Source organism: Macrotis lagotis, chromosome 1 (genome assembly GCF_037893015.1).
Source record: "Macrotis lagotis isolate mMagLag1 chromosome 1, bilby.v1.9.chrom.fasta, whole genome shotgun sequence".
NCBI lineage: Eukaryota > Metazoa > Chordata > Mammalia > Peramelemorphia > Peramelidae > Macrotis > Macrotis lagotis.
The window spans coordinates 64,901,718-64,922,411 of NC_133658.1; the positions used below are offsets into that span (position 1 = coordinate 64,901,718).

At 39.9% G+C, this 20,694-nt stretch overlaps 1 protein-coding gene across 2 annotated transcripts in view; it reads right to left on the reverse strand.

Annotated features, from left to right (window-relative positions):
• Positions 1 to 20,694, reverse strand: part of BEAN1 (brain expressed associated with NEDD4 1) — a 102,315-nt gene that overhangs the window by 67,739 nt on the left and 13,882 nt on the right. The window contains exon 2 of one of the 2 annotated variants that reach the window (XM_074203188.1): positions 16,426 to 16,560. In XM_074203188.1, coding sequence (XP_074059289.1) covers positions 16,426 to 16,560 — 135 coding nt within the window. Of the gene's footprint in view, positions 1 to 16,425; positions 16,561 to 20,694 lie in introns of those variants that run through there. The other variant, XM_074203190.1, reaches the window with a different exon arrangement.

Here is a 20,694-nt window from a genome sequence, read left to right on the forward strand (position 1 = left end):
TAATTTTCTTTTTTTTCTTTCTTTTCTTACCTTTTCCTTTCTTTTCTTTTCTCTTCTTTTTTCTTTTCTTTCTCCTTTCCTTTCCTTCCTCCCTCCTTCCTCCCTCCCTCCTTCCTTCCTCCCTCCCTTCCTTCCCTCCCTCCCTCTTTCCTCCCTCCCTCCCTCCCTCCCTCCTTCCTTCCTTCCACCCTTCCTTCCTTCCTTCCTTCCTTCCTTCCTTCCTTCCTTCCTTCCTTCCTTCCTTCCTCCTTCATTTCACCTTTGGCTTTATTTGCATTATTTTTTGCATTAAATGATTAAAAACTTCTTTTTGAACATGTTAAAAACTAATTTCATTTAGGAATTTGTTAAATGACTCCTTTGTACTAAGCATTGTGATAAAAGCTTGCGATACAAACAAGGCGAAAACTGTCCCTGCCATCAAGGAGCAGACAACATGTTAAACAAACAAGACAGGTATATTATATATTGGGAATGGTTTCAGAAGGAAGGCACTAAAATGGTATGGGATCTTATGTTGGAAAAAATACATGTTTTCTGCAAGGTTTATTTGTTATTTAGTTGTTTTGGGTTCATTTATAGGTTAGAACTGCAACCATAATAGTTCCTTTATGAAATTCTTCATTGGGTCCAAGTTTAGCACAAAATATTTAGCACTGGGATGAAAAGAAAACATCTTTTCATCACAGAGTTAAAGAGGACTAGAATTAAGTAGGGATAGGGATTGAATCTATTTTTTTATTATTAGGGAACTCCTATTACCAAAAGCAGCAAGGTAGTTCAGTGGAGAGAGTGCTGGTCCTGGAGTCAGGAAGACCTGAGTTCAAAACTGATCTCATACATTTGGTTGGTTGTTGCCCACTGTTCTCAGAGAGTACCAAAATACATAACTATGCTGAGATCAAATGTGTTGACAATGGCTGATCAGACCATTATGAGTGTGGAAGGCTCTATCACAGATCTGGCACAAATAGTCCTCAGACATTCGCAGTGTGACCATGGGCAAGTCACTTCATTCTGTTTGCCTGCTTCAGTTTCCTCATCGTAAAATGATCTGGAGAAGGAAACGGCAAACCACTTCAGTATCTTTGCCATGAAAACCCCAAAAGTGGTCAGAAAGATTGGGACACAACTTAAAAAACAACTAAGGAACAATCTTTTATCAGTACAGATCAATAGCTTCACATCAACTTGAGTCTCAAAAAGTTGCCTAGCCCTCTGAGAACTGAATGGATCTGCTTCAGATCAATTTATCTTCCTCTCCACCATGTTATACTGCCTTATTAATTTAATTATTATGATTGCATAAAATAAAACTTTTAAATTCTTCTCTTTGAACTTCCATTAGAATTCTTGATTCACTCATTCTCTGTTACTTTTCCTCTTGCATTGTGACATTGGTTCTACTTTTCTTCTTTGCATCATTTCATAAATCTATTTCCAGTGTTTAAGATTTTTCATTGTCAGTGTTAATTCTATTATGTTAATATATCATAATATATTTAAGCATTCCCCTATTGTTGTCCTTCTAGGTTATTTTCAGGTTTTATTTAATTTCCAAATAATTTTGGAGAAGATGGTGGTTGGGAGTTGGTATCCAGACTTGTGATTTCATTAGCATATGGGACTTCTAGAATGAAAATTCTCTCTAAGCATCTGTTATCTAGGTTCCATCTCTGTGCTGGTCAATAGGAATATAAAGAAATAATACTTGTTCTCAAAGAGCTCATTTTATATTGTGAAAGATGGCATGCACGTTTATAAGGATATACAATGTGCATACAGTGTTTACATTTAGAACTATATCCAAAAACTTTTTGAGGAAGGATACTAACAAGAAGGCCAGGAAATCAGGGGCAAAGCCTTTTGTGGAAACTCTGGGGCTAAGATTTGAAGAATTTAAAAGATGTTCTTAGAGTAATGGTAAGGAGGGAAGTGCACTCTAGTCAGGACAGGTTGGACAAAGACATAGAGCTTAGAGATGGAGTATGGTGTATGAAGAGAAGGAATAGAGAGAGCTTGGCTGAGTCACAAAGAATGAGGACGGTAAATTCTAATAACACAGGGAAGTTAGGTTGGATTCAGGTGTGAATGAATTCGAATGGCAGACAAATGAATCTATATTTGAATCAGAGGTAATAGGGAGCTACTTAAGTTTTATGCATAAGTGACAGTATGTTGGGCTTTGGGAAAATCTCACTGGAAGTTGTATGGAGGATAATTTGGAGAAGGGGAGAGATTTAAGAAAGAAAAACCCACGAGGAGGCTACTTGAATAAGCCAGGTGAGGAAAGATAAGGAATTGAACTAGAATGGTGGCTATGTGAACTGAGAGAACGGAATAAAGATGATATACTAGAAAAGAAGAAATAAGAAGAGAAGAGAATGACAACTGATTAGCCATGGAGAGTGAAGCAGAATGAGTATGAATGACTGGCAGGATGACAGTTCCTGCCTACTTCAATAAAACCCTGTTTGCCATTGAAAGGCCTTCACAATTTGATCCTAATCTACCTTTCCAGTCTTATTTCATTTGACTTTCCTTTATGCTTCTCCCTGTGGTTGAACCAAAGTGGCTGTCTACTGCCTCTCAGAGACATCATGATCTCCTACCTCCATACACAGGCTGGCCTCCATGGCTGAAATGCATTTTCTCTCCTCACTTTCATGCCACAGAATCCAATGTTTCCTTCAATTTACAGGCCATTTCTATATTAAGATTTTCTTGATCCTCCCAGCTCCTGTGGTCTTCCAGCCTCACCATCTTTATTTTGTGTATATGCATGTGTTATGTATATCTACATAAATGTATTCAACCATTTTTTCAATCATGCCTGATTCTTCATGACTCTATTTTAGGGCTTTCTTGACAAAAAATACTGGAGTGGCTTGCCATTTCCTTTTACAACTCATTTTACAGATGAGGAAACCAAGGCAAAGGGTAAAGTGACTTGCTCAGGGTCACACAGCTATTAAATGTATGAGACTAAATTTGAATTCAAGAAAATAAGTCTTCCTGATTCCAGGTTCAGCACTCTATCCACTGTGCCACCTAACTATATAGATGCACACACACACACACACACACACACACACACACACACACATTTATGTATACTCACAATGTATCCACATACATATACACTTGCATAACATTTATGTAGCTATGAATATATTATACACAAAATTTATATATGCATGCATATGCACATTTATATATACTTATATGTAATATTTGTATTCCAATAAAATAAAATATAAGTTCCTGGAGGGAAGGACTGTTATAACATTACTACTTGGTGCTTTATAAATGTTTACTGATTGATTTAAATAAAGAAGTTTGAAGGAGGGGAAAGATGATTAAATCTATGTAGATCATGTTGGTTTTAAGATTCCTTAAAATGAGATTACTGAATTTGCTTGCCTAAATTGGATATCCAGTTCAAAATGTTTAATAGAAAATTGGTGAGGGGGGTTTGGAGTTAATTGGTAAGAATGGATATAAAGATTTGGGAGTCACTTGCATAGAGATAGTATTGGTATTGATGATGTCACTAGAAATAAGAGAGAAGAAAGGGAATAGAAAAGAACCCATTCCAGAACCTCATGTTCTACCCACAATTATGCTTTTGATGATCATATGACCCATCAGAGGAGACCGAGAAGGAACAGTGAAACAGAGAGAAGCAGATCCAAGGGAGATCAATGTCATGAAAACCCTCAGAGGGATATAGGACAGAAACAGAGTGACAAATGATGCAGATATCCAGAAGGAAGGAAAGTGAGAAAAGACCATCACATCTGGCAATTAAAAGATCGGTGGTAACTTTAGAGACAGCAATTTTAGTTGAGTGATGAGGTCAGAACCCAGGCTGCAAAAGGGTTGAGGAGTGAATGAGAGGAGACAGAGTCAAGACAGCTTTTTCTAGGACTTTGACTTTGAAAGAGAAGAGAGATAAGAGGCTGATATAGTAGGGTTGTTTGTTGGGTGGCAAGGAAGGAATGAGTATAATAATAATAATAATAATAATAATAATAATAATAATAATAATCTGCATTTATATATAAATGCACTTTGAATTTTTTGCAAAATGTTTTATGAACGCAATCTTATTTGAGTTCACAACAACCCTGGGAGGTTGTTGCTTTTGCTATCTTCATTTTCAGATGAGGAAACTGAGGCTGATAGAGGTTAAATGATTTTCCCTGCATCATACAACTAGTAAATTTCAAATTCTGATCTTAGTGATGCCAAACTCAGAGCATTCTCAACGGATAGTATATAGAGAAAGACTTAAGGTCCCCGAGGGCAATCTGCTGGAGGAGACGAGATCAAGGGCACACACAGCAGTGGAGAGAAGGGTCATCTCTTCATTAGATATTGGAGAAAAGTAGAAGATTCGTTTTTAAGGTAGCGGAGTTCAGGGTGGATTGTCTCTCTTTTTCAGTTAAGTATGAAACAAAATCCTTAGCTGTTGGGGGTGGGGTGGGAAATGGGGCAATCTACTGGAGGACAAAGAGACTTGGGGCAGGGAGGTTGATCAGTGGGGGGAAAAACCTCACAAAATGGGGGATGGCCACTGGACACCAGTAGGGTAGAGAATTTGGTGAATGGCATTCCCCCAAACTCACCCACATTCTCTCTCTCTCTCTCTCTCTCACTGACACAGCTCTGTAGATCATTGACCAGCAAAACTTGGAGGTGGATGAGTACATAAAATGACAGCAAGATAATTTTGTGGTCACCATGGAAAAGTTCATGGGGGCGAAGGGCCCTGAAAGCAGAGAAGCTCTCTGTTCTAGCAGAACAGGCTTGCAACTTGGTTTAAGGAGGATGATTAAAAACCTGCACCTCCAGAAGAAATATTTTTCAAGCCATCTGTTAGTGTCCACTGGGTGTTTTCCACTACTGAATGTCATATTGAATTGCAAGGACAAGGACGGCAATCTGTCTTTGTATGGAAAGCAGAAAAACACACAAACAGCTGTTCTTGTTGCTCTTTGCTTCTCTCGGTTCAATGTACCAGAACTGGGGAAGAGGGTCAGAGGACCCAGACTTCTTCCTTGGGTATCTTCCCTTAATAGTAGAGATGGGGATATCTTTAGTCAGACTCTCCAAGTCAAGCTAGTCAAGCTAGAGTCCAGTGGGAATCATCTTTTACCAAAATGACTTGTTCAATTCAATTTCCATTTTTTCTTGATACCCATAGACACATAGTGGGGAACCCTACCTACAACTTATGTTCTTCTGAAGAAATGTGAAGATAGTACTTTGTCTTCCTCAAGTATTTCCTGACTGTCAGAGGAGCTCATGCAAAGGTCATGTGTGTGCTATAGATGGGAGAAAAGTGAAATGTTATAGAAAGGGTGCCAGTTTTCAGCTGTTAGAGCTGAAACCAGGCATTGAGCCTGGTTCTGACATTACTAGAAGCATGTTTGTGGATAAGTCCCTTAGCCACTCTGACCCTTTGTTCCCTCTTCATTTTACAGAGGAGTTCATGATTGAACTGGATGATCTTTAAGGTCTTACATTCTGTGGAACTAGAAAATACTGAAGCCCAGATGAGGGAAGGATTCCAGATGTTACTAGGGAACAATTTTCAGGGTACACAGGCCCATATGAGTGATCTGACTGAAGAATTGCAAAGGATTTCTGACCTGAAGACAGAAAGGCTGAGAAAATTGATTTGTCAGATAACCAGCATCAGGAGTTCTTAACTCAGGTAGATGCAGTCTCATTTTAATGACTTCCAATTAGTAGAGGAGATGCTCTGTCTCTGCTACATGCCTTTGAGCTCTGCTGGCTATCATCGGATTGTGAGGGTGGTTTTCACCAAGTGTGTGACCACACTGTTCAATTGCCAATTTTATGACTATTTTAATGGAGAACTCACAGGGGGCAAGTGTTCACATGGAGACCAGAAGAAGCAATACAAGGACACTCTCAAGGTCTTTCTGAAGAACTCTGTAGTTGATTATGAGACATGGGAGACACTGGCACAGGACTACCCAGCATGGTATGCCTCCATCAAAGAAGGCATTTGCTCTATAAGCAAAGAGTTATGGTAGCGCGAAAGAAATGAGACGCACTCATTTTGAGATAATAATAATAATAATAATAATAATAATAATAATAATAATAATAATTTTTGTCCTTCATTTTCTTTTTTTTAAAATTTTTTTTTGCAAGGCAATGGAGTTAAATGACTTCCCCAAGGTCACACAACTAAGCAAGTATTAAGTGTCTGAGATCAGATTTAAGCTCAGGTTCTCCTGTCTCCAGGGTCAATGCTCTATCCTCTGTCCTTCATTTTTGAAGAAGATCATGACATCAGGGAGGTGATGCTATGACAAACATGTGAACTGAATTTGAATGAGGGGATACTATGCTAAGTCACCAACCTCACTTTCTCCTCCAGAACCATCTGAGTCCAGTGGCTAGATATGAATCAGGAACGACTGGAGATGACCCTGGATGTGAGGCAGTCAGGGTTAAATAACTTGCCCAAGGTTACACAGCTAGTTAGTGGCAAGTATCTAAGGCTGGATTCGAACTCCCTCCTGACTTCAATGCTAGCGCTCTATCCACTGTGTCCCCTAGCAGCCTATATCTTCTCTCCAAATGTTCTTGTGGACTATTTGTAAGCCTTTCAAGCTTATATTGATCTGATCAGCCATAGTCCTGTACCTTGACTTTGACATCATGATGACATTTTGGTCCTCTTCAGATATGAAGGACAACATGTCTTATGTGGGGTGTATGAATGTGTGTGTGTGTGTGTGTGTGTGTGTGTGTGTGTTTGTTATTTTTCTCAGGTACAGTACTTTCGGAGCCTCAAGGCTGCTTTCTCAGTGACAGCTGTACAGTAAAAGTTATGGTTTCAAGGAGACAAGGTGATTTGGTTCAAGGAAACAAAGCTATGCCAGGGATTGTTGACTTGGGTGTCCTGACAACCCATGCTGGAGGTCTGGATAAGAAGGAAGGTTCTTTGTAGACCTGAGAATGGGAATGCAGATCTCTTCCAAGGAATGACTAAGGGCTCCAGGTGTTCACAGTTACATCTGATACATTTAGACAGAGGTGGGATAAGTTGTTCAAGGGCTGTCAGCATGGTGGGCCCAAGTTAACTGCTAGAGGGGATCAGCAGATCCCACAAAGAGGCCTGGCCACAGTTGGCAAACAGATTTTGCCTTGAAATGGAATAGAAGACTCCTTTTTTTGGTAATAATTGTAGATAACAAAGGTATACATCTCCTGGTGAGGACTCTGACCTTTGGGTTCTTCTCTGGGAAACAGAACATGTGTCTGTCTAGTGGGAATGGTTTCTGTGTATGATAGAATACAGAAGTGGTGTGGTATCCACCAGAAAGCAAACTGAATGCAGAGTCAGAGAATATAAATTTGAATCACATCTTTACTACCTGGGCACAATTTATTAATCTGCACTCTTTCTGACTTCTCCCCTACCCCATCCCTGTGCCCACCTTTATCATTGTCATTATCAATTTATCATAATCTTATCCCAAACCTTATTTTGAGGAAAGACCCAGACCAGCTCTATTTCATTCTTTGGGCTCTGTCACCATGCCCCTGCTCAGGTACCCCCTCCTCACTTTTCTACTCTCCTCCTTAGTATGTTGTTGCCACTTATTGCCTCAATCTCCAAATTTGTAAATGGAATGGGATGGACTAAAGTCCCTTCTATTCCAAATTTGGGGAAAGTTGGGAGAATGACTTTATTGTTGACTCCCAGTATTCAAAGGGCTGCTAAGTGAATGAGAGAAAATGCTTGTTCTTTGTGGTGACGAAAGCAGGAAAATGACAGAAGCATATTTTGGTTCAATTATTCAACTCAATAAAAATTAATTAATTGCCTACAATGTTCAAAGCCCTATGTTGAGCCCTGGATACAGTAAGATTGAAAATGATTTAGCCTTTGATCTGAAAGTATTTATATTCTATTAGGAGAATTAAAACACATAGAAAGATAAGTATGATATATAGTAGAATGAGATGTGACAAAGGGAGGAGTCATGAGAAATGCTCTAGAAAAGAGTAGAGAATCTTTCCTCTTAGACAGAGGGCCAAACAAGGTTTTGTGGAATAACCCTGAGTTGGAACTTGAAAGAGAAAGCTTTCAATAGGCAGAAATAACAATTGAATATATTTTGGTATGGGAGATGATTAGCATAATGGCACTCAAGTCAGTAAACATTTATTAAGTGCTTACTTATCATTACTTATTGTGTATTACTGAATAGTACTGAATCCTATAATGGGGAATACAAATCCCCCCCACCCTCCCAAAGGACAATCCCTCCCCTCAGGGAGTTTACATTCTAAGGAGGAAGGGAGTAGAAAAGTGAAGAGAGGGTACCAGAGCAGAGGCATGGTGACAGAGTCCAAAGAATGAAATAGAGCTGGTCTGGGTCTTTCCTCAAAATAGGATATGGGATATGATTATGATAAATTGATAATGACAATGATAAAGGGGTGGGGCACAAGGGTGGGGGTGGGAGAGAAGGCAGCTGAAGAGCAGAAAGAGTGAAGATTGACAAGCCAAGAGAGAAACAGCTAATAATCTGATCTGGCTGGCACAGAATATCAAAAATAAATCTAGAAGGGTGGGCGAGACTCAGGTTGTGGAGGCAGGGCTTCAAATGTCAAAGAAATTTGAAATTTATCTCAAAATCAATGGTGAACCAAAGAAGAGTCCTGATCAGGGAGTGTTATGGAGAGAGGAGGGAGACTGGAGGTTGGAAGGTTTAATTTAGGTTCTGTTACACTGTTCCAGAGAACCTTGGTTGATGGCTAAGTGAGAGGAAAAGGTGGGGGTAGGATTAAATAGGGCTTAGTGGATGGAGGGGGAGAAGGGAGAAGTAAAGATAGCTTATAGGTTTGGGTTCTATGGGTATACATCAGTACCCTAAAGGAAATTTGGAGGCAGGGCAAGTTTTCAGAGGAAGATGAGTCAGTCCCATTTTAAATACTTGAATCTGAGGTACTGACAGAAACTACACTCCCTCAGAAGGACTGCTGCCCTTTGGTTTTTGTATCCCCATCATATCCCCAGTGATAGTAGGCACTGATATATGCTTGCTGATAACAATTGAACTGGAGGTATATCTTGACAGAATTGTATAATGGCAGTCACTTGGAGATGTGGGGGTGGAGTTCAGGAGAGGAATTGATTAGCTCTGGATGTATAGATTGGGAAATCATGAGCTCAGAGGTGATTGATGAACCCATGGGAGTAGAGGAAACCACCAGAAGAAGAGAAATTGGCCAAAGATAGTAACTGGGAGGAACTCAGATGGAAGATGAGATTTCAGAATCTTTGGAAAATGGAACCATTTACCTCAAGGGTGGAGAGTTCCCTGCCACTGGAAGTATTCTGGCAGAAATGGAACATGACTGCTGGTGTTGCTATTGAACAGTTGTTTGAACTTAATGGGAGATTCCCAGGTCTGAAAGTCTACAATTCTATTCCTACTTGGGAGCAGTAGGATTAATTTGGATTAATATTCATTTCCTTTTTATGCTCCTCTATCCTGGGCTTGCTTCAGATCCTTCCCTCCCCTAAGGGTTCCCTGTGGAGCTGAAGGGGCAGAGATAAAGAGTAATTAAATGGAAAGTCCCAGCTTCTCTGCTACTCCTCCCTTTCCTATTCAGCTCTAATTCTTATACATATTAAATAGAGAAGGCCCTCTTCTCTTTTTCCCCTGAATAAAAAAAAAACTTGAAGAATTCATGGCTAAGATTTAATAATCAGGGAGAAAGATAAAGGCACTGGTATGCATGTGGGGAGGGTAATTAAACAGGATGGCACTTTGTTGCTGTTTAGTCATGTCTGACTCTGATCTCTTTTTGGGCTTTTCTTCTCATAGATACTGAAATAGTTTGACATTTCCTTCTTTGGCTCATTTTACAGATGAGGAAACTGAGGTAAACAGGGTGAAGTGACTTGCCCAGAGACATACAGCTTGGAAGTTTCTGAGGCTGGATTTGAACTCAAGAAGAGGCATTTTCTTGACTTTAGGCCCAGCACTCTATCCACTACTCCAGCTATCAGCCCCCATCTGTAAAAGGAGGAATTTGGACAAAATAACCTTTAAGGGTCCCTTCCCACTCTAAATCCATGATCTGATGATCTAAATCACACAGACTGGATGCAATCTTCATTGGTAGAAGGAATTCTCATGCTAGAAGTCTTCATACTATAGAAATCACAACTCTTTTATTTATATGTTTTCAGTTGTTCAATACTTTTGAAGCACTATCCTAGGATAAGAGAATGTTAAAGCTGAAAAGGGCCTTAATGCTTAGAATGGTAGACAGAAGCATTGGAAGGGACCTCAGAACATAGTGTGAGAGTTGAAAATGACCAGACATATAATAGGTCATTAATAAAAATTTATTGCTTGATTGAATATCATGTTACCTTATAGGGGACTTTAAAACAAAGAATGTCAGAGTTTAGGGACTAAACCTCTTCTTTTTTCAGTTAAGGAAATTGAGGTTCAAAGGGTTAAATGAGGCTGGACATGAATCCGATTTCCTCATTCTGAGTCTAGTATATATAAATGCCTGCTTATTAATTCATTCTGTCATTAATAGATATGTCTGAGATCTGGCATTTCCTTTTTACTCTTTGCTAAGGGTTACAATTTCTTTCTAGGGCCAAATCAACTTTTCTTTTTTTCCTCCTTGGTTTATGCTACTGTCATAGTATCTCCCCCTGTCTCACACCCAACATTCTTCATTGTGTGTGCTGGGCCAAAATAATCTTATTTTTAAAGATGACCCTGGAAAAGGAGATTTGACTGTGTGTGCTATGAAAAACTGGTTGGAGGCTCCTTCTGGGGAATGACTGGCCATAATCAATGGCGCCAGAGCCAGTCAGGCCTATTTTGATGGAATGGATGCTGACAACCTTGTCCTTTTGGCCAGGACAGGCCTGGAAAAACCTTAATGCTAATTTCAAGGTGGCGACAGATTGGCCAGTTCTCTTCCTCCTTCCCTCAGTTCTCCTTCTCCAAGCAGTTCAGCTGTTTGTCATGGTGGGGACAAAAGTTAAGGCAGGTCTGCAGAGCTGTGAAAATATACTGCCAATCTCATAATAGCTTGTCCAAGAGACTGTTGGCAGTTCTGGTCATCCACTCCCAGCCTTTGGTTGGCTTCTAAAAAAGGGCAGAATTTCTGGAAGATTTCCTCCTTTCTTTCATCTGTCTGTCAAGAGGTGAGAACAATAACCTTTCCTAGGAAACTCAAGATAGAACAAAGACCAAGGAGAACAAAATAAGGTTTGTTATTAAGAGAAGTTTGCCTTCCTCCCATGTCTAAACTATATTGGGAGACAAAAAAAAAGAAAAAAATTTCTTAGGCCTTGAAAGGGACCTCCCAACTAGAAATAGGAGGATGGTATAGTGGATGGAGGACTGACTTGGAGTCAGGGGGACCTGGTTTCCACTTAACTGTGTGACCCACTAGAGCCCATTTAACCATTTTGAGTCTCAGTTTTTTCTTCCATAGGTGGGGCCAATAATAGCATTTCAGAGGGATGTTGTAAAAGTTACTAAACACATGTGTCCAGGTACATGCATGTGTCTTACCATGCAGCATATTATCTAACTGCAGTTTACTTAAGTTTATTCATACATGCAAACACACATACACACAACATACAGCTATACAACACTCATTGTTGTTATTTCCATTCTTTGTTCTTAAAGTGGACCAATGACAGTAGTATCTTGACTTGTGAGTGAATTGGATTTAAGTGAGGTAGAGTTGCAAAAAGTCTTTCGTAGTCATTGAAGTCCAGGGGTGGGAAGAAAGTCAAGATGACCTGAGATGGCCCAGGATGCAGGGAATCTTCAAAGTCTGACCAAGCCCTAAGTGCTCTACATGGTCCTTGGTACACATTGTCTTCATCCACCCTTTCTGCCAAGGGAAGTCTTCATGTGCTTGGGGTAGCCATCCTCCTCATTCACTGACAAGTCCATTGGTCACCCTCAACCTAGCTTATCACATTTGCTAAGACAGGTGGTGATGCTGGTCATGCTTTGCTTCTTGGAGTCTCAAGGAAGAGTTGGGTGAAGGTAGACATCAAAAATGGAGAGCAACCTTGAAGAGAGTTTGGCAGCCATCACACCAGAAGTACACCCTTACACTGTATTTTAAGAGGCTATCACTTAACAAATCAGTCAGCAATGTTTGTTAGCCACCTAGTTTTTGTCAGTTCGTTTTCAACTCGAACGCTATGTTTCAAAACCCTTTCCAACTCTTAAATGTCTATTTACCATTCTAAGTGTTAAGGCCCTATCCATCATTCTCTGATTCTATGAGAGTGCTTTAAAATTTGTTGTTGTTATTGTTGAGTTGTTTCAGTCATGTCTCACTCTTCATGATGCCATTTGGAATTTTCTTGGCAAACAGACTGGAGGGGTTTGTCATTTCCTTATCGATTTTATAGATAAAGAACTGAGGCAAACAGGATGAAGTGACGTGTCCCGGGTCATACAGCTAGTAAGTATCTGAGGCCAGATTTAAATTCAGGAAGATGAGTCTTTCTGTCTCCAAGCCTCCTTCTCTCTCTTTCCACTTTGCTAACTGCCCATTTCAGAATATTAAACACTATATATCCATGTACACCCATGAACATATGAGCACACAAACAACACACATACATATACAACAAATGTGTATGCAGATATTTACACAATACATTTATACATATACAATACTCAGTGTATTTATACATACATACATGTGTATATACATATATTCATATATAAATACACACACACACATATGAAAACCCTGTGATTTCTACAGCATGGGCACCTAGCCTCCTACTATAGGAAATTGTTCCACCAATGAAGAGGGTATATCTTCTCTTATCTTCTCTTGTATCCCCTCTGTGTGACTTGGTAGATCATCAGATCATAGATTCAGAGTGGGAAGGACACATCTTGCTCAAATCCCTCCTTTCACAGATGAGAAAATTGAGGCCCAGTGAGGATTGTGAGGTTATTGTTCAGGGTTATATAGATAATAAGTTATAGGGTTAGGAAGTGAATCCAAAACTCCTCACTCCAAGTCCGATACTTTTCCCACATAACACCTCCTTAAATCTTAGGGAAGTATTTGAGCACAGAGATCAAAGGACTTAGCCAGACTCAATCTAATAATAATGTCTGAGGCAGGATTTGCAACCAGGTCTTTCTGACTTCACTCTGCCCACTATACAACACTGCCTTTATATGAATGCAAGTTGTTGGTTTTAATTATTATTTAAAAGGGCCTATGAGTTCATTTCCCAAATAATGTAAACAGTTCCTGGTGTTTCCTGGGATATTGGGAAGATAAAGGACAGCCGGTGCTATGGTGGAAAAAGTTCTGGGCTTGGAATCAGTAAGACCTGAATTTCAATCCTGCCTCATAGACTTATTTTTTTTTTTAGATTTTTGCAAATAGGGTTAAATGTCTTGCCCAAGGCCACACAGCTAGGTAATTACTAAGTGTCTGAGGCCAGATTTGAACCCAGGTACTCCTAACTCTGGTACGCCACCTAGCAGCCCCCTCATATACTTATTAATTGATTGATCCTGGGCAAGCAGTGTAACTTCTCTCAGCCTCAGTTTCTTCATCTGTAAAACAGGAATGATATATGCATATATGTGTGTGTGTGTGTATGTGTACATGCACATACACACACACACATATATATAACTTTGCAAACCTTCTATAAAAGTTGTCATTAGGGCTTGATTCATTATTTTGTTGTTTAGATTTTAAAAAGTGATAAAGAAAATGTAAAAAATGCAGATAAAATTTGAAATTAAGGATGCCTCTATTATTCATCTATCTCTATAAAGGAAAAGGAAATAGATTGTTCTGTTACAATCACATTCTCTCTCTCTTATTCATTGGTTGCAAAGTTCCTGCCAAAGTCTTCCTCAACAGGCTGACCCTTCACCTGGAAGATTATCATCTGTCTGAGAGCCAGCAGGGCTTCAGAAAGGGCTTTGGAAAAGTCCACATGGTGTTTGCTGTCTGACACCCAGGATAAATTCCCATGCCTTTAGTTGAAGGAGAAGGGAGAAGGCTGATGCCCTGCTAGACCTTCTCTGGATCTCCAACCCTTCTCTACCCATGACTACTCATAATGGGGTAGGAAGTCAAAGCCTCAATAGGGATTATTATTATTTTTTCAGGTTTTTGCATTTTGGCAATGGGGTTAAGTGGCTTGCCCAAGGCCACACAGCTAGGTCATTATTAAATGTCTGAGGCCACATTTGAACTCAGCTCCTCCTGACTCCAGGGCTGGTGCTTTATCCACTGGGCCACCCAGCTGCCCTGACTGTGCCACCTAGCCGCCCCAATATGGATTATTTTTTGATCCACACAGAACTCAGTGAGGTAGGTAGTACAGGTATTATTGTTTCCAGTTTATAGAATAGCCAGTTACCCAGTTGGTTAACAAACTTATGTACAAAGCAGAGAAAGGTAAAAATATGATCTCTGCCCTCAAAAAGTAGACATAGGCAGCATATAAATATGTGAGATATGTATGTGTATTTACACATGCATGTATGATATGTATAGATATTCACACATATATGTAGAGAGAAAAGAGAAAGAAGGGAAAGGGAAAGGAAGGAGAGAGACAGACAGAGAGAAAGAGAGAGGGGAAGGAGAAAGAAAGAAAGTGGGGAGAAAGACAGAGAGAGGGAGGAAGGAGGGAGAGGAAGGGGAGAATGATTTAGAGAGAACAGAGGGAGGAAGAGAGACGGAGAGAGGTGAAAGTAATTTTAGAAAAGCATCATAATTATAACTAGCATTTATACAATGTTTAATAGTTTACAAATATCTTGTTTTCTCCTCACAATAACTCAGAAAGGAAGGTGCTATGATTATTTCTATTTTACAGATGAAGAAACCAAGTCAGACAGTGGTTAAATGATTTGCCCAGGGTCACAGAGTTAGGAAGCATTTGGGGCCAAATTTGAACTTAGTATCTCCTAACTCTGGAACCAGAACTCTATCTACTGTGTCACTAAGTTGTCTCTACTGGAAGGGGGGGCACCAAAAAAACCCCCCTATAGAAGTAAGATTTGAACTGAATTGTTTTTTTTTTTTAGGTTTTTTTCAAGGCAAAAAGGCCACACAGCTAGGTAATTATTAATTGTTTGAGACCAGATTTGAACCCAGGTACTCCTGACTCCAGGGCCGGTGCTTTATGCACTGCACCACCTAGCCGCCCCGGAACTGAATCTTAAAAGATATTGTGAAAATGAAAAGACTGAGGTGTGGGAAGCAGAGTATTCTAGGTATGGGAAGGACTTTGCAAGTATGAAGGCAACAAGAATGGAGATGGCAATAATAATAATAATGATAATGATAATAATAACAGTACTATTAGTAGTAATTGTAGCAAAAATGATAATTGCTATCACTTATAAACCACCAATAATTACATACTGAGCCCTTTGCTAATGCTTTACAAATATTATCTCATTTGCTGTGTTCATTGGAATGTAAGTAAGCCATCAGAGACAGATTCTAGACCACGCTAAGGGTAATAAAGTATAAATAAGGTAGAAAGGGGACAGGGGATGAAGACTAAATAGAAGCCAAATAGAAGACTATATTTTAACACAGAGGTAATAGGGAGCTATTGAAGCTCACTGAGTTGGGGGAGGCAGGGAGCTGACATGGTCAGACAAGTGCTTTAGATATCTCACTCTGGTAGATGGTCTATAGCTTGAGTGGGGAGAGACTTGACATAGGGAGACCAGTTAATAGGTTATTATCATACTCCAGGTGGCCCAGGATGAAGGCCTGAACTAAGAAAGGGAAATATGAGTTATTTTACTGTGAAGATACAAATGAGGAGACTTGGGAACAGACTGGATACGAGACTGACTGTGAGGGAGGAGGTGAGAATGAACAGTGAGGTCCAGAGCCTGATGTCCTTAATAATAATAGGGAAGTTTGGAAGGGTGGAAGATTTGGGAAGAAGGACAATGAATCCTATTTTGGACATGTTGAATGTGAGATGACTATGGGACAAAAAGTCCAAAGGGGCATTAAAAGATGATCAAGATTCAGAAGTTAAAATGACTTGTCCAAAATCCCACCCTTTAGTAAGTAGCAGAGCTGAGGGTCTTTTGGTTCCATGTCGAGTGTTCTTTTCACTATACCACAAAATTTTTCCTTTCCCTCCCCTCCCTGCCCTACCTGGGCACCCCCTATTGAATTAATTTATTTGGCAAAACCTATGATGTGTTTAATAAAAACACAACTCTCTTCCCAAAGCATCAAACTCAGAGTTTGACTGGAAAGTGATGAACCCACACCAGATGGCCTAGAGTTCAGGAGATGGTCCCTTCAGGGTGTGGGGTGAGGAAGAGGACTTACTGGAGCAGGTGATTTTGATGGACATGTAGTCTCGACTACAGTCCTTCTTGTAGTGACAGCGTAGCCAGTTCAGCAGGCACAGCCCGTTGTCACACTGCAGCTCCTCCTTCTTACACGGAAGGATGCTCTGCTCATCTGAAGGACAGAGAGATAAAAACAATGACTTTAATCCCTATGCTTAGCTGTAAGAAACCTCAAAGACACAGAATAGCAGGAAGATGGTCACTGAATGTCAGCCTGGCTGACTAGTATAGTGCCAAATCCTGATTTTACAGATGAGGAAACTAAGACTCAGAGTGATTAAATCACTCAACCAAGGGGATACAGCTATTTAATCATGTTCCAGCTCCCAATCTGGCTCACTGCTTAGCATAAAACCGGCTCCTTCTGAACTCTGTATCCCTCATCTAACATAACCCAAGGCCATGACTCTCCCTGATATATTTCTCTTTTTTTCTTTTAGGTTTTTGCAAGGCAATGGGGTTAAGTGGCTTGCCCAAGGCCACACAGCTAGGTAATTATTAAGTGTCTGAGACCGGATTTGAACCCAGGTACTCCTGACTCCAGGGCTGGTGCTTTATCCACTATGCCACCTAGCCACCCCTCCCTGATATATTTCTAAAAGATTTGTGACTAGAACACAATATTCCATCTCTGCTCTTCTTGTCTTTGCATTAACTACCCTTCCATTCCTAGAATACTCTGTTCCCTTACCTCACCTTCCTTTAAGACTCAATTCAAATCCCACCTCAACAGGAGATCCTTCCTGGTCCTCCCCAAGCTGGTAATGTCTTCCTCTTTACCTTGGAAAAGTGACTTTGGTCTGGACATAGGAATAATTCATCTCTGAATTTTTGCTGAGCAAGGACAGAAGTCCAACAACATATAGCCAGGGGTCAAATTTATCTGGGTATCCAAAAGAATATGACCTGGTTACTACAAAAAAGTCAATTCTAATCATTATTGGTCCCATGACAATAAGCACCCCTTGCCCCCATTCTCACATACATACTCCTATATACATCTACAAGAGCTCTTTAAGCCATAACTAACTCATTTGGACAACTAACATGAAATTTATTTAAGATTTTTTTTTTGGACAGGATCTATGGTTCATTAATATAAGGAACTCCTCATCCACATCTATCAATGAAAACTGACATGGGCTCTGAAATTGTGGTCTTAGAGAGTTGTCTAAGCACTAGAAAAAGGTCAAGTGACTTGTCCAGGATCACATGACTGGCATATGTGCCAATCTTGAGGCTAGAGTGGTCTGGTTCAGTGACTAATTCTCCATCTACTCTGCCATGCTGTCTCTCATATATCATAGATCTTAGGAAAATAAATATTTGTTGGGCATTTCCCATGTGCTGGGTTCCACATGAAGACATATGAACTAATCACTTGGTTTGAGAAATTTACAGTATAAAAAGCAAGACATATACAATTAGGATATAAATTACAGGATGATGAGTACATAAGAGAGGTAACAACAGTGTCAAGATGTCCACAGGGATCAATCACCAAGTGGATCTTTAGAAAAAGCCTTCAGACCCAAAGATTTTGAATCAAATGAGGATTAATTAACTTGAAAAGCCTATAAACCAAGATGAAAGTTGGTTCATGAATTTTTATTCTCAGAAGCACTCTCAAGGTCTCTCTGAAGAACTTTGGATTTGACTGTGTGACATGGGAGGCAAAAGACTATCTAGCATGGTGTGCCAGTCAAAGAAGGTGCTATGCTCCACGAGTAAAGCAGAATTTCAGTAGCTCAAAAGAAATGTGAGATGTACAAATTTTGAGACAACTTCATTCCAAGTGAGTTTGTGGCCAATTTGTGGTAAAAACCTTCTGAATTTGTATTGGTTTGATCAGTCACAGTGGACAACCATGACTCCAACATAGTGATATTGTTTTGGTCCTCTGACAATCATCTAAAAGAACTTGGGGAATTTTAGTGTAGAGAAGAAAAGGAATATGATCCTTGTTTTTGAATATCTGGGAAGTAGGGAGCTGAGATTATATACTTTTTTCTGACTCCCAAAGAAGGAACTAGGTCAGTGAACACTGATTGTTCATAAGCATTTATTAAGTGTCTACTATGTGTCAGATGATAGAGGTATAAATTATTAAAGGGGCTAGCTGGCTCAATTTAAGGTAGAATTGTTTAATAAACAACAGAAAGGGCTGCTTGGTAGTGAGTGCCCATCAGGCAAGGTGTCCAAACAAAGGTCGAATCAGCTCTTGTAGGAGCTATTGTGAATGGCATTCTTTATTTGGGTAGAATTAGGACTAGATGATCTTTGAGTTTCTTTTTAGCATTGAGATTTTACGATTCTATGATTTCCTAGAGAATTAGAAAAAAACCCATCACAAATCTTCTCTCTTTCCAGTATGAAAAGGTAAGAGTGACTCATTTATGAAATCAGAGGTTAGAATTTCAAAACATTTTAGCAATCTACTCACGGTTCCATAATCCTACCTTCCTAGAGCAGTGTGGAAATGTGTAAAATAGAATGCAATTTGGGGATTATTTATTTGGGAGGGTGGTCATTTGTACAACACCCCCAAGTGAACTGCAGCTGATGAAAATGTTGATTTAATCCATGCACCAAAGACTTAATTAACAATCAGTCATGCTCACTGGAGGTAAAAACTATCTTGCCAAGAGAAAACAGACCTCCCTGCTTAAGGGCACACAGACCTCATGTAACTGCTAGGGGTAGTGAGTCAAAAGAGCAAACAATGCCAGCCTCTAGAATCGACCTAGTTCCTTCCCTCCTTCCCTCTTTCCCTCCTTCCCTCCTTCCTTCCTTCCTTCCTTCCTTCCTTCCTTCCTTCCTTCCTTCCTTCCTTCCTTCCTTCCTTCCTTCCTTCCTATAGTAGGGATTAGGAAAAAAATAGATTCTTGAGTCTTTGAAATATCTCAGTTGCCCTTGAGTTGTCACCTGTTATAATAATGGTACTCTTAATGAGGATCCTGAGTCCTGAAGATAAGATTAAATCACATTCACAATATCTTTTGTTCACAAAGTTGTAAGATGACAGAGCTCATAGGGACCTTTAGACTTAGAAGATTATCCAGGATGTTTGGAAGGATACTGGGAGGACCATTGGACTGTATCGAATAATCAGGGTTTCCTCACAGTCTGGTGTACCTTTCACTAGGCCAGAAACCTGCTGGGGGAAAATAGCAGCTCAGAGTTGCTCAAGTCCCATGTATCTGTCACTGACTCCACTTACTGAGCCGTGAGTGAATGAGCCCATAGTCTCTGAGCTTAGCTTTCTTCATTTTGCCATTGAAGTACAGAGGAGAGTACTTCCATCTCTCTCTCTGACTCATCTCTAATTGGATTTCCTAACAAGGGGAATTCAGTGTGCAGTACTTTGAGCTATTAAGTGGTTCTGTTATATACACGAAAAGTCTGCTTCATTTCCTTCTCATTTCCTTGTTCATCAGCCTTCCACTCAAGGGGACTCTTAGAAATGCAGACCTAAAAAGGTACCATCCTAATTAAACCATCAACGGACCCCCCCCCCCCTTCTTAACTGAAGTGATTTGGAGGGGAGGAAAAGGGAAAAAGTGACTCAGGAATTTCATGGCTGAGCAGGGCCCAGTTTTCTCACACTTGTACATGGAAGATGATCCATAATGAATGTTCTATCTATGATCATCCTAGAAGAGAATGATTTATCCTCATCAGGACACAGACTTGGTATTTCCACCACAGTAAGAGAAAAATATTGTTGTTGTTGAGTTGAGTCCAATTCTCTGTACCCTAGAGACTTTTTTTGTCCATAGGGTTTTCTTGGCAAAGATACTGGAGTGATTTGCCATTTCCTTCTCCAGATTGTCTCCATGTTAAAGATGAGGAATTGAGTCCAGGGTCTCAGAGCTAGTCAGTGTCTGAGGCCGGATTTGAATTTAGATTTTGATTCTAGACCCAATAGTTGGCCATTTATTCAGTAGAATTTTAAATGAACTTACTAGATCCCTTCCCTGCAAATATCTGTTCCACCTAGGCATCAATGTGTCTGCCTCACTTAAATCCATGTGACAGTCATGTCAGGACAACATCCTCATGATGTCTCTGGTCCTTTCTGAAAAATGAAGATGAACAACAACAGTCACCATGTCTAAAATTCCATCATCATCAGGAATGGATATGAAGGAACAGAAGTCAGAATGGGTACAAGTTAAAGAGAGGAAGATTTCCTCAAAATTAGAGGGAGCTAGCAATAAATGATCTGCCTTAGAGTTCTGTTACT